The sequence below is a fragment of the Puma concolor genome, chromosome D4 (assembly GCF_028749965.1).
Source record: "Puma concolor isolate L17-30 chromosome D4, mPumCon1.1.hap2, whole genome shotgun sequence".
Taxonomy (NCBI): Eukaryota; Metazoa; Chordata; class Mammalia; order Carnivora; family Felidae; genus Puma; species Puma concolor.
Genome location: NC_141679.1, coordinates 25,278,766 through 25,291,680, shown reverse-complemented (window position 1 = coordinate 25,291,680; position 12,915 = coordinate 25,278,766). Strand labels below are relative to the sequence as shown.

Here is a 12,915-nt window from a genome sequence, read left to right as displayed (position 1 = left end):
ACAATTGTTTTTTACATTTCACTTCTATATACATGAACTATATGAAGTTATATGAAATATATTTTCTAATTCAAAATAATCTGACTTGGGGTTTCTGTTACTCATAACATAAAGCACGCTAATGATAAACTTTTCAACAAAGTTTTTTTTTTTTTTTTCTTAAGTAAACCCAAGTTGGTTTCTGTTCCTTGGAACGAAGACTCTAATTGATTCAACTATAAAAATAACCTTTAGGGGCACCTGGGTAGCTCAGACAGTTAAGCATCTGACTTCAGCTCAAGTCATGATTTCATGGTTTATGGGTTTGAGCCCCCATGTCAGGCTCTGTGCTGACAGCTCAGAGCCTGGAGCCTGTTTTGGAGCTCTGTTTCAGAGCCTGGAGCCCTCCCCCACTCACACTCTCTCTCTCTCAAAAAATGAATAAACATTAAAAAAATTAAAAACACCCATCAGTGATGTATTTCGAATATCATTTAAAAAATGACCATTAACCCAGTGTTGCTGACAGTTACCACTTCAGTGAATTTTGTTGAATATTTTTACTATCTTGTGTTTTTATATGTGTATTTCTCCCCTGAACAAAATTGAGAAAATTATCATTCTAGCTACCTAACAATTTTTTAAGTGATTTTATTTTTATATTTATTTATTTATTTATTTATTTATTTATTTATTTATTTATTTATTTTTTCAACGTTTATTTATTTTTGGGACAGAGAGAGACAGAGCATGAACGGGTGAGGGGCAGAGAGAGAGGGAGACACAGAATCGGAAACAGGCTCCAAGCTCTGAGCCATCAGCCCAGAGCCCGACGCGGGGCTTGAACTCACGGACCGCGAGATCGTGACCTGGCTGAAGTTGGACGCTTAACCGACTGTGCCACCCAGGCACCCCTTAAGTGATTTTATTTTTAAAGAATCTCTACCCCCAACCTGGGGCTCAAATTCACAACCCTGAGATCAAGAGTCACATGTTCCACTGACGGAGCCAGCCAGGTACCCCTCTAGCTACCTAACAATTTTTGAGTTCTATGTGCTTTATTCCTACTTTCAAACTGCACAACAACTTTATGAAGTAGGGGCAAGTTTTATCCCAATTCTTCAGGTGAGAAAAGTTGATATTATTTTGTATCCTTAATCTGTAACCATTCTCCTATACCAATTTTTTGTAAATATGAGTTTCAATGAGTACATAATATTCTTTTTTTTTTTTTTAATTTTTTTTTTCAACGTTTATTTATTTTTGGGACAGAGAGAGACAGAGCATGAACGGGGGAGGAGCAGAGAGAGAGGGAGACACAGAATCGGAAACAGGCTCCAGGCTCTGAGCCATCAGCCCAGAGCCTGATGCGGGGCTCGAACTCACGGACCGCGAGATCGTGACCTGGCTGAAGTCGGACGCTTAACCGACTGCGCCACCCAGGCGCCCCCATAATATTCTTTTTTAAATGCACTATTAATTCATCAATCCCTTTCATTGAACATATATGTAATTTCCAAGTTTTTGATATTACAAATAGTATAATAAACATTCTTGCACATGATTCTTTATCTATTTTCTTAGGAAGATGACAAGAGATGAGATTATGTATAAACGTGACTGTCTCCCTAAATACTTGCATTTACATTATGAAAAGTTGCTGCCAACTTTACAGGTGAGAATGGTTTGTTGTTTTAATTTGCATTGCTTGATTTATTAGTGAAGTAAAATGTCACTGAAATGCAAGCCAGACTTCAGCTTTCTTGTAATCTGCCTTCTAGGTCCACATAGTCAATCTCTGGTTTTGTCCAGCACTAGACTGGACTTGAGGACTGGCATATCTTTTATTTATTTATTTATTTATTTATTTATTTATTTATTTATATGCTTATTTTTATTACAGGTGCCCTGGGACTAGCATATCTTTTAAGTCCCTACAAAACAACCCTCTGTCACAATGCCTCAGTTAGCAACACAGACTTTATTAAAGATTTTGCAGGAGAGAGAGGGGAAGGGTCCATGCTGCACACCTCTCAGCATACAACCTAAAGATCCCTGTTGGCCATTTCTGTTCTCTCTAGAATTCCCTCAGCAGCTATCCTCTCCTTCTTCTCTGAGCCTCTTCTCAACACCTTCCCCTTCCTCCATCTTCCTCATTCTTTCTCAAGAGCACTCAAATAATTCTTCTCTTGGTCTCATACGAGCAACATTATCCTCTTTCCTGAAGCCTGGGTACCAACCAACTCAAACCCAGCTGTGGACTAGCAAAGCATCTTCTCAGCAAAATTGTGTCTCTCCATTCCAGCTGTTAAAAGGTAATATTCTCCATGGCATTGAAAGAGGACTTCAACTACCTCCATTTTGACCTCAAACTTTCAAATTAAGTTCTTCTTTCCAGCTTATCTCCCCCCTGCCCTGTGTTTTAAAGTTTATTTATTTATTTTGAGAGAGACGGAAAGAGTGTGAGCGGGGGAGGGGCAGAGAGAGAGGGGGAGAGAGAGAATCCCAAGTAGGCTCCATGCTGTCATCGCAGAGCCTGATGTGGGGTGAGAACCCAAGAACTGTGAGATCATGACCTGAGCTGAAACCAAGAGTTGGACGCTTAACCAACTGAGCCACCCACGTGCCCCTTTCCAGCTTATCTCTTAACTCAGGCAAAGGATCCTGTGAGCAAAGCATCCCCTGATGGGAATCGAAACTACCCCCCTCCCCCCAAGCAATAAGGACTGCCCTGAGCAAGCAAAACCCACGTGACTGACCCCAAGACAATGATTAACTTGACCTTCACTGCCTACTTGCACATACCCACCAAACTTTTGACCCACATTTCCCTTATTTAAACGTGGAAATATCTTCAGCACTTTGGAGACAGTCTTTGAGATGCTAGTCCGTTGTCTTCCCAGTGTTGGCCTCACTGAAATAAATTCCTTTCCTGTTTCACCACCACTAGTCTCTCTGCCTTTGGGTTTTGTCAGTGCCCAGTGGCCGAACCTGGTCGGTTTGGGCCTCCCCGAGCCAGGTGCTCTTGCACTTCTGTGCTCGGCTGCATCACAGAAAGGCTACAGGAAAAGGACATCTGTGTCCTACATAGATCACTAGAGAAGGTGTGGAGGATGGATTTGTGAGGGCAAGACTGGAGACATGGAGAAATCATAGGTTCTCACCCTGCCAAGTGTGAAAGTGCAGGCTGCTCCATTCCAGTGCCAACCACGTGCCGCATTCAGCTGCTCTGCTTCAGTCTAGAGAGGCACAGAGGCCCATTAACCAGCCTCTACCCCTAGTCGCGGGAAGGACACCAGAAGGCCAATTTCCTCTTGGTGCAGCTCTCTGGGTCACTCTTAGAGCCTCCTTTCACTTAGTAGGAAAGCCTTTCATGTGTGAACCCTCTATTCCCCATGCCACAAGGCCGAGACCCCATGACTCTCTCCTTGGCACTCCCAAGTCCCACTTATAAAGACTTTGAAAGGAGATAGGGTTGGAGTTGGAATGGAGTTAGCTTTGTTCTGCTGTCATCCTGGATGGTGTGGGAGGAGATGACAATGACTGGTGTCCACTTTACAGTTTGGGGAACTCCTTAAAAAAAGGAGTTCTAAAGATTCAAAATAATTAGTGAATTCACATCTTTGGGTTTTAAAAATTCAAAATACCCGGAAGTAGCATGGTCCTGCAAAAACTTTTGTAAGCCAAAATGGTGTAAAGCAAACAAGCAATTACCCTTAATTTTTATGGAAAAAATTTTGAGCATTCCAAGACCCCCAAATACCTTCTCTTTTATTTTTATTTATTCTTATTTTTTATTTTATTTTTTTTAACGTTTATTTATTTTTGAGACAGAGAGAGACAGAGCATGAATGAGGGAGGGTCAGAGAGAGAGGGAGACACAGAATAAGAAACAGGCTCCAGGCTCTGAGCTGTCAGCACAGAGCCTGACGTGGGGCTCGAACTCACAGACTGTGAGATCATGACCTGAGCCAAAGTTGGACGCTTAACTGACTGAGCCACCCAGGCACCCCAAAATACCTTCTCTTAATTCTTTTCTGATACCTTAGGGCACATCTTGCTAACAGATGCACAAAATAAATCGAGATAAAGCATAGATGCTCACAGACAAGTTCAAAGCTATGGGGGCTTGATGCTGAGGTGCTCAGTATAGTTCCCTTGAAGGCAGTTGGTGGGGCCACTCTTGTTTCCCGGGTGCCTGCTGCCTCTATACTGTAAAGATTGGCTGCAAAACAAACCTATTGTGGCTTTCGCCTTTTATCATAAAAGCGAAAATCCTCTTCAGATTTCTTCAGTTAATGAAAAGAGGTAACTATTGTAGATCTTTCAGCCAAGAGGTATAATGTGAACTTTTGAAAAGCAGGGGATACTTGTAATTCAATTTAATAACTAAGCACTTTTTTTTCCACCTTCACTTCTAAGTTCCATGAGAGAAGGGATGCTTTTTGAAAATGCTTCGATTGTGGGGCGCCTGGGTGGCTCAGTCAGTTGAGCGTCCAACTTCAGCTCAGGTCATGATCTCATGGTTTGTGGGTTTGAGCCCTGCGTTGGGCTCTGTGCTGACAGCTCAGAGCCTGGAGCCTGCTTCGGATTCTGTGTCTCCTTCTCTCTCTGCCCCCTCCCCCACTTGTGCTTTGTCTCTCTCTGTCTCTCAAAAATAAATAGATGTAAAACAAGAATTTTTTTTTTAATTAAAAAAAAAATGCTTAGATTGTGAGGGGTGCCTGCCTGGCTTAGTCAGTAGATCATGCGACTCTTGATGTCAAGGTCATGAGTTCAAGCCTCATGTTTGGTGTAGAGATTACTTTAAAAAAGAAAAGAAAAATCTCTTGGGAGAAAACACTGAGATTGTGCTATTAAAAATGGGAGGCATTGAGGCATTTAAAAGTAAATAGGAGGGGTTCCTGGGTGGCTCAGTCAGTTAAGTGAGCGACTTCATCTCAGGTCATGATCTCATAGTTCTTGAGTTCAAGCCCAGCATGGGACTCTGTGCTGATAGATCAGAGCCTGAAGGGGGCGCCTGGGTGGCGCAGTCGGTTAAGCGTCTGACTTCAGCCAGGTCATGATCTCGCAGTCTGTGAGTTCCAGCCCCGCGTCAGGCTCTGGGCTGATGGCTTAGAGCCTGGAGCCTGTTTCCGATTCTGTGTCTCCCTCTCTCTCTGCCCCTCCCCCGTTCATGCTCTGTCTCTCTCTGTCCCCCCAAAAATAAATAAACGTTGAAAAAAAAAGAAAAAAAAAAAAAAAAGAAAAAAGATCAGAACCTGAAGTCTGCTTCTGGTTCTGTGTCTCCCAATCTCTCTGTCCCTCCCCTGTTCACGCTCTTTCTCTCAAAAATAAATAAACATTAAAATTTTTTTTAAGTAAATTAGAAAAGTTAGACATAGAATAACCATATGACCCAGATCCCAGATCTATACCAAAAGAACTGAAAACAGATGTTAAACAAATACATGCACAAATACTTGTACATGAATGTTTCTAACAGCATTATGTATATTAGCCAAAAAGTGGAAACAACCAGCGTGTCCATCAAGAGATGAGTGGATAAATAAAAGGTGGTAAGTCCACACAATTGAATATTATTCAGCATCAAAAGGAATAAAATTACTGATACATGCTACAACATGGGTGGACCCGGAAGACATTGTTTAGCAAAAGAAGCCAGACACAAAAGGCCACAAATTGTATGATACCCTGAATACAAAGTGCCCCCAATCTGTAGATTCATAAAGACAGAGAAAGTAGATTAGTGGTTGCCAGGGACTGCAGGAGAGGGGAACTGGAGAGGCTGCAAACTGACACGGGGATCTCCTTTTGTGGTGATGAAAATGTTTTGGAACCAGAGGTGATGGTTGCACAGCATTGAGAATGCCTTCATGTACACCTTAAAGCGGCTCGATGTATGTTATACGAACTTTACTTCAATAAAAATAAACTGAATTAGCAGCTAAAATATGGAAACGCAACGTGAATCTTTCTTACGTTCAGTTTACAAACTGGTGGGGAGTGACTTCGGTCCGGCACGCTGAAAGCAGTCCCCTGCGAGCTGGCTTTGTAGCCACACCTGGAGGTGGTCTCTAGGCGGCCAGCGCAGCGCTCCTCTCGGTGGGGCGGGGCTCGTCGGGGGCGGGGCTCGTCGGGGGCGCGGCGCAACGGCCGGCCGGGAGGGGGCGCGTTGGCTGCTGGTTTCGCCGTTGCCGGGAGAACCCGCGACAACAAAAGGCGCGGGCGGCGGTGGCGGCGGCCCGGCCGAGCGAAGCTGGGGAGTCCTGTACTGTGCTCGCCGCCGGAGATCAGGGCTTTCTCGAGCCGGTCTGTAAGTGGCGTGCCGGCCTGGCGGGGCTGATGCGGCCGGGTGCAGTGCGGCGCCCTCCCGCCCTAGTGCCGCAGCGCCCGCGCTCTAGCCGTTTCGGGGAGGGGGCGCCGCCTAGGGGTCGGGCGTCAGGGGCCGCCGCGGGACGGCTCGGGGACGGGGGCGGTTGGGGGGCCGGCAAAGCCGAGGGAGGGCGTCGGAGGGGGCTGAGGTCGTTGCTGGGACCCCTGGAGAACGGCATGGGGAAGTTGGGTCCCCCTAGGTAGACAGGCCCGGGGATTAGGGACGTGAGCGAACGCCGGACGGGACCCCACCGAGGCTGATCCTGTGTGTTTTTTGTGCCGGTGCTTCCAACTTCGGGAGCTAAACCGGATGGGAAGGCCCATCCCCGCTGGGGGTTTCGTTTTGTCGCTGGTCTCCTTTTTCCGTTGCGGATGTTGAAACTTTGGTGCAAAGCTGTAGAAGTCTGAAAGCCCTTCTCCCTCAGAGACAGGTTTGATTGAGAAAGAGAGGGTATCCAGATTCTTTGTTTGAAACACTTTTTTTTTGTTTTAGTCTCTACACCCAAGATAAGGCTCGAACTCACTATCCGGAGATCAAGAGTAGCAGATTCCGAGGCTAAGCCAGGCAGGCACACCAAAACACTTTTTAAATAACACTTCGCCCCCTCCAAGTTGTCAAATTTTTGTTTTTCCACTTCACTTTCTATATTCTTTATCTAGTCATTTATGCATTTGGGACCTTTTCTGAGATCCTTTTGTGATTCATTGTTAATTTGCTGGGAAATTTCTTACAAAAATATAGTTAACAGACCACAATTTTTAGACAACCCCACTACTTCTGAAAAGCTGTGGGCACAGGATAGAAACAGTATTAGAAGACACTTCTTTTTGATCAGTGACATGGCATCATTGATCAAAGATTCTCTTGCCTTTACTCAATTTCAAAACTCCATTGAGTATGCCTAAATATTACCAATCAGATTTCACCTTTCTTTACATTTCTTGGCGAGACAATACACATGCTTCTGGTTACTGCAGTTGACCAGAATCTAAAGTATAAATGCTATGGATTTTTTAAATGCTTAAATGCTTAAATTCTTGAATATTACTCTTTTACAAGCCATATGTTTAAGGGCCTTTATTTATTGGAATAGAATAGAATTTCATTTGCCCTTGTAGCAAAATTGTTTCCTATTGCAAAAACCAAGAAAATGAAAATATCCCAGTTACACTCTGCACCTTTTTTTTTTTAGCAGTTTTGTTAGAAGTAGTTAGGTTTGACTTAGCATGACTATGACTTTTGTTTTAATGTGATGCCATAAACAAACTTTGAAAAGCTAATCTGTATGATAAAAAACTTCAAATATAGATGTTCAGAGACATTTGAGAGAACCAACTCATTCAGCATCTTTGTAGTTTCTTTGGAAAAGTTTCCAGTACCAAGTGACTGTGGAGTCCTATAGGATACAAGAAAGGATTTATCATACATATGAGTATTTTTTCACAGCCGGTTTTAACTAGAATGATTAAAAGTGACAAGGTTGGGTGCATCTCTTTGTTTTGGCCATTACACATAGCATGTTGACTCTGTTTTGGGATTTTACAGCCCAAGGGAGCTGGTATTTTTTTACTCTCTGAGCTTTTAGTAGACTAATGTATTTGTTACTATGATCCTTTTCAGACTTTCCCACTCACGAAATTATAATCTGCAGTACTGCTGCAGAGTTTTTTAAAGGCTAGTGAATATTAAATATGTCTTCATTATCATCTCCATAGCAAGTAGTGCCGAAAATGTTATTTTAGTCTGTTAATAGTCTACTAGGTTACTTAATGATAGTGTTCAAGACTCTCCTTCTCGAAAGAGCCCAGCCACACCCCAAACTGATTATTTTTCATTATCTGCACTTGAAAATTATCATAGACTGTTTGTTACATTTTCTTTTTAGCTTTTATATGGTGTAAGCTTTATCCTACCAAGACTGAACATTCATGTACAAGTTTTCATAAAAACATATATTTTTATTTCTCTTGGGTATATACCAAAGAGTGGAGTTGCTGGGTCACATAATAACCCTGTGTTTTTGAGGAACTGCCAGACTCTTCCTAAGTGGCTGCATCATTTTACAATTCCATTGGGAGTATGTGAAGGTTCCATATTCTATACATCCTAATACTTATTTTGAACTGTCTTAAAAAAATTTAAATATATTAATATCCCTTTTTTTTTTTTTTTTGAGAGAGAGAAAATGCGAGCAAGTGGGGGAGAGGCAGAGTGAGAGAACCTCAAGCAGGCTCCACACCTAGTGTAGAGCCCAACACTGCACTGGATCTCACGACCATGAGATCATGACCTGAGCCGAAATCAGGAGTTCCTTTTTTTTTTTTAATTGAAGCCTTTTTTTAAATTGAAGTGTAGTTGACACACAATGTGACTTCAGTTTCAGGTGAACAGAAAGTCTATATGTTATGCTATGCTTGCCACAAATATAATTATCATCTGACACCATGCAGTGCTATTACAAGACCACTGACCCTGTGCTGTACTTTTTATCCCCAAGACTCATTCATTTCATAATTGGAAACCTGTTATCTCCTACTCCCCTTCACCCATTTTGTCCATCCCCCATCCTGCCACCCTCTACTACTGTCAGTTTGTCCTCTGTATTTATGGATCTGATTTTGCTTTTTGTTTGTTTGTTTTGTTTTTTAGATTCCACATATAAGTGAAATCATATGGGGGCCACCTGGCTGGCTCAGTCAGTGGAGCATGAGACTCTTGGTCTCAGGGTTGTGAGTTCAAGCCTGACATTGGATGTAGAGATTACTTAAAAGAAATAAATAAACTTAAAAAAAAAGAAATAAAAAGAAATCATATGGTATTTGTCTTTCTCTATCTGACTTATTTCATTTAGCATAATACCCTCTCGGTCCATCCATGTTGTTGCAGATGTCAAGATTTCATTCATTTTTACGGCTGAGTAATATTCCATTATCCACCCCCCCCCCCCACTAAAATCTTGGATTGTGAGTAACTTGGTCTGTGAGTGTTGCGCAGGAGGAGCAAACATTTCTCGTAAACTTTAACTTGATAAATGAGTGATGTCTTGCAATACAAGTAGTACATGATGCGGAACATCACATGATCACAGCTGAGCCAGTGGTTCTGATATACAGGTACTTTGGATTACAAGCCTGTTTCTGGAACAAATTGTGCTCACAAACCAAGGTTTTACTATGTATATTTATATCCCCCACATCTTTTTTTTTTAAGTTATTGATTTTTAGAGAAAGGGTGTGTGTGTGACTGGGGAGAAGGAGAGAGAGAATCCTAAGTAGGTTCTGCACTGTTAGTTCAGAGCCCAACTTGGGACTTGATCTGACGAATCATGAGATCATGACCTGAGCTGAAATCAAGAGTCAGATGCTTAACCGACTAAGCCATGCAGGTACCCCATATATACCATGTCTTTTTTATCCATTCATTTATTGATTAACGCTTGGGTGGCTTCCATAGTTCCATATCTTGGTTATTGTAAAAAATGCTGCAAGAAACAGGTACATATGTCTTTTTGAATTAGTACTTCCATATTCTTTGGGTAAATACCCAGTAGTGGAGTTACTGGACCATATAGTAATTCCATTTTTAATTTTTTGAGGAACCTCCATACTGTTTTCCAGAGTGGCCACACAAGTTTGCATTCCCACCAGGAGTGCTTGAGGGTTCCTTTTCCTCCACATCCTTGCTAACATTTGTTATTTCTTGTCTTTTTGATTCTAGCCATGTGACAGGTGTGAAGTGATACCTCATTGTGGTTTTGATTTGCATTTGTGTGATGATGAGTGATGTTGGGCATCTTTTCATGTGTCTGCTATATGATGTCTTTTTGATTATAGCTGTGTTAGTGGGGTTAGAGTAGTAACCTTATTGTAGTTTTGATTGCATTTCCCTACTGGCTAATGATGCTGAGCATCTTTGCCTGTGCTTATTAACCACTTTTATATATTTGAGGAACAAAGCTTTTAAATTTGATTAAATCCATTTTATCTGTTTTTCCTTATAAAGCTTATTGCTTTTGCTTTGGTGTTACACCTGAGAAACCATTGCCAAATCCAACGTTACTAAGAGTCACTCTTGTGTTTTCTTCTAAGAGTTTTATAAGTTTCAGCTCTTACATTTAGGTCTATGAATGATTTTGAATTGAATTTTGTATATGATGTGAGTAGGAATCAAACTGCATTCTTTTTTCAACGTTTTTATTTATTTTTGGGACAGAGAGAGACAGAGCATGAACGGGCGAGGGGCAGAGAGAAAGGGAGACACAGAATTGGAAACAGGCTCCAGGCTCCAAGCCATCAGCCCAGAGCCTGACGCGGGGCTTGAACTCACGGACCGCGAGATCGTGACCTGGCTGAAGTCGGACGCTGAACCGACTGCGCCACCCAGGCGCCCCTCAAACTGCATTCTTATGCATGTGGACATCCAGTTGTCCTATGACCATTTATTGAAAAGTCTGTTCTTTCCCCCCATTGAATTGTCTCGGCACTCTTGTCAAAAATCATTTGCCCAAAATATGAGGGTTTATTTCTGGATTCTCAATTCTTCTCCATTGATCTTTTAGTTTGTTTTATACCAGTACCACACTGTCTTAATTACTGTTGCTTGGTTTTAGAATTGGGAAAACGTGTCCTCCAAATTTGTTCTTTTTCAATATTGTTTTAGCTATTCTTTGTCCTTTGAATTTCCATATGGATTCTAGGATAAGCTTGTCAATTTCTGCAGTTCAGCTAAGATTTTGATAGGTGTTGCATAGAATCTGTAGATCAGTTTGGAGAATATTGCCATCTTAACAATACTGTCTTTCAGTCCATGAACATGAGATGTTTTTCCATTTATTTAGATCTTCTTTACTTTCAACAATCTTTTATAATCTTCAGAGTATAAGTTTTACATGTCTTTTATTAAACTTATTCCTATGTATTTTTTTTAAGTTTATTTATTTTTTTAATGCTTATTTATTTTTGACAAGAGAGAGAGACAGAGCATGATGGGGGAGGGGCAGAGAGAGAAGGAGACACAGAATCCAAAGCAGGCTCGAGGCTCTGAGCTGTCAGCACAGAGCTCGATGCAGGGCTTGAACTCACAGACCACGAGATCACAACCTGAGCCGAAGTCGGATGCTCAACCGACTGAGCCACCCAAGCACCCCTTAAGTTTATTTTGAGAGAGAATGTGAGTGGAGGAGGGGCAGAGAGAGGGAGAGAGAGAATCCCAAGCAGGCTCTGTGTTGTCAGCGCAGAGCCTGACGTGGGGCTCAGTCTCATGAATCATGAGATCGTGACCTGAGCTGAAATCAAGAGTCTGTTGCTTAACTGACTGAGCCACCCAGGCACCCCAGTATTATATTCTTTTTGATGCTACTGTAAGTGGAATTTTTAAAAATTTTTCAGGTTCCTTATAAGTATAGTGGGCAATTTATTTTTTAATGTATTAATTCTACCAGAAGTCTTCAGAAATAAGTATACCATATTTTAGAAGTAGAAAAGCAGTGTTTCAGTTAGTTTTGATTATTTTTGAATAATCAATAACTTGGTTTCAAGTTATATCATAGAAATCCTTGAGACTATTTTCATGGATTTATTTCTGATATTTGTGGCAAAAAGATGTTACTTTCCAGCACATAGCTATAAAATCTAGTAAAGGGTTTTCTTTCACGGGTGTACAATTATTCGGTTATTTCCTTGTCTTAATTTTCTAACTCTCCAGTTATTCAGTATTTAGATTAATGGACTGGGAAACCTATTTTTACTACAGAAAGAATGACACAATAGAATCCCATGCACTTATCACTTTGCTGCATCATTTACCAACTCATGGCCTCTACTCCTTAGATTGTTTTGCAATAAATCCAGACATTTCATCTGTAAATTATAGGTGTATTTTTATAAGACAGATTTACTCTTTGTAACCGACTTATATTGGAGGAAAACCTGCTTTAATGGACTTTGCTTGAGAAGATGGTTAATTTATTAGGGTAGAGAAGTCAATAACTAAATTTTGTTTTTATTTTGTTACACAGGAGTCCAGAAATTACATAAAATGGATATTTCTCACACTAGATACTGAATATTAAGTAAAATCTAAGTTGCTATGGAAGAAATACCAGTAAAAGTTGCTGTAAGAATCCGACCTCTGCTATGCAAAGAAGTTCTTCATAATCATCAAGCTTGTGTGAGAGTTATTCCAAACACCCAGCAAATTATCATTGGGAGAGATAGAGTCTTTACTTTTGATTTTGTTTTTGGCAAGAATTCCACTCAAGATGAAGTTTATAATGCATGTATAAAGCCACTAGTGTTGTCGCTCATTGAGGGCTATAATGCAACCGTTTTTGCCTATGGACAAACTGGATCCGGGAAGACCTACACCATTGGAGGAGGCCATGTTGGTAAGATTCTCGTCCTACCTTTGACTTTTATTTGAGACACTAGAATCAAGCTAAAATATAGTAGGTGCTCAGCATATTAATTGAATGAAATAAAGGATAGTCAGATGAGTTCATAAGATCATCATCTTTGAAAGATTTATTTTTAAATATTGGTGTTTTAGTCAACAGTTTTTTA

The 12,915-nt window shown here is 41.2% G+C and overlaps 1 protein-coding gene across 4 annotated transcripts in view; it reads left to right on the top strand.

Moving 5' to 3' along the window:
- The first annotated feature begins 6,154 nt into the window (after window positions 1-6,154).
- KIF27 (kinesin family member 27) overlaps window positions 6,155-12,915 on the top strand; it is a 99,518-nt gene continuing 92,757 nt past the window's right edge. For 2 of the 4 annotated variants that reach the window (XM_086685092.1, XM_025931619.2), the window contains exons 1-2: window positions 6,155-6,295; window positions 12,372-12,740. In XM_086685092.1, coding sequence (XP_086541218.1) covers window positions 12,443-12,740 — 298 coding nt within the window. In that variant the 5' untranslated portion in view covers window positions 6,155-6,295; window positions 12,372-12,442. Of the gene's footprint in view, window positions 6,296-9,004; window positions 9,469-12,371; window positions 12,741-12,915 lie in introns of all 4 variants that reach the window. The other 2 variants (XM_086685091.1, XM_086685090.1) reach the window with 2 other exon arrangements.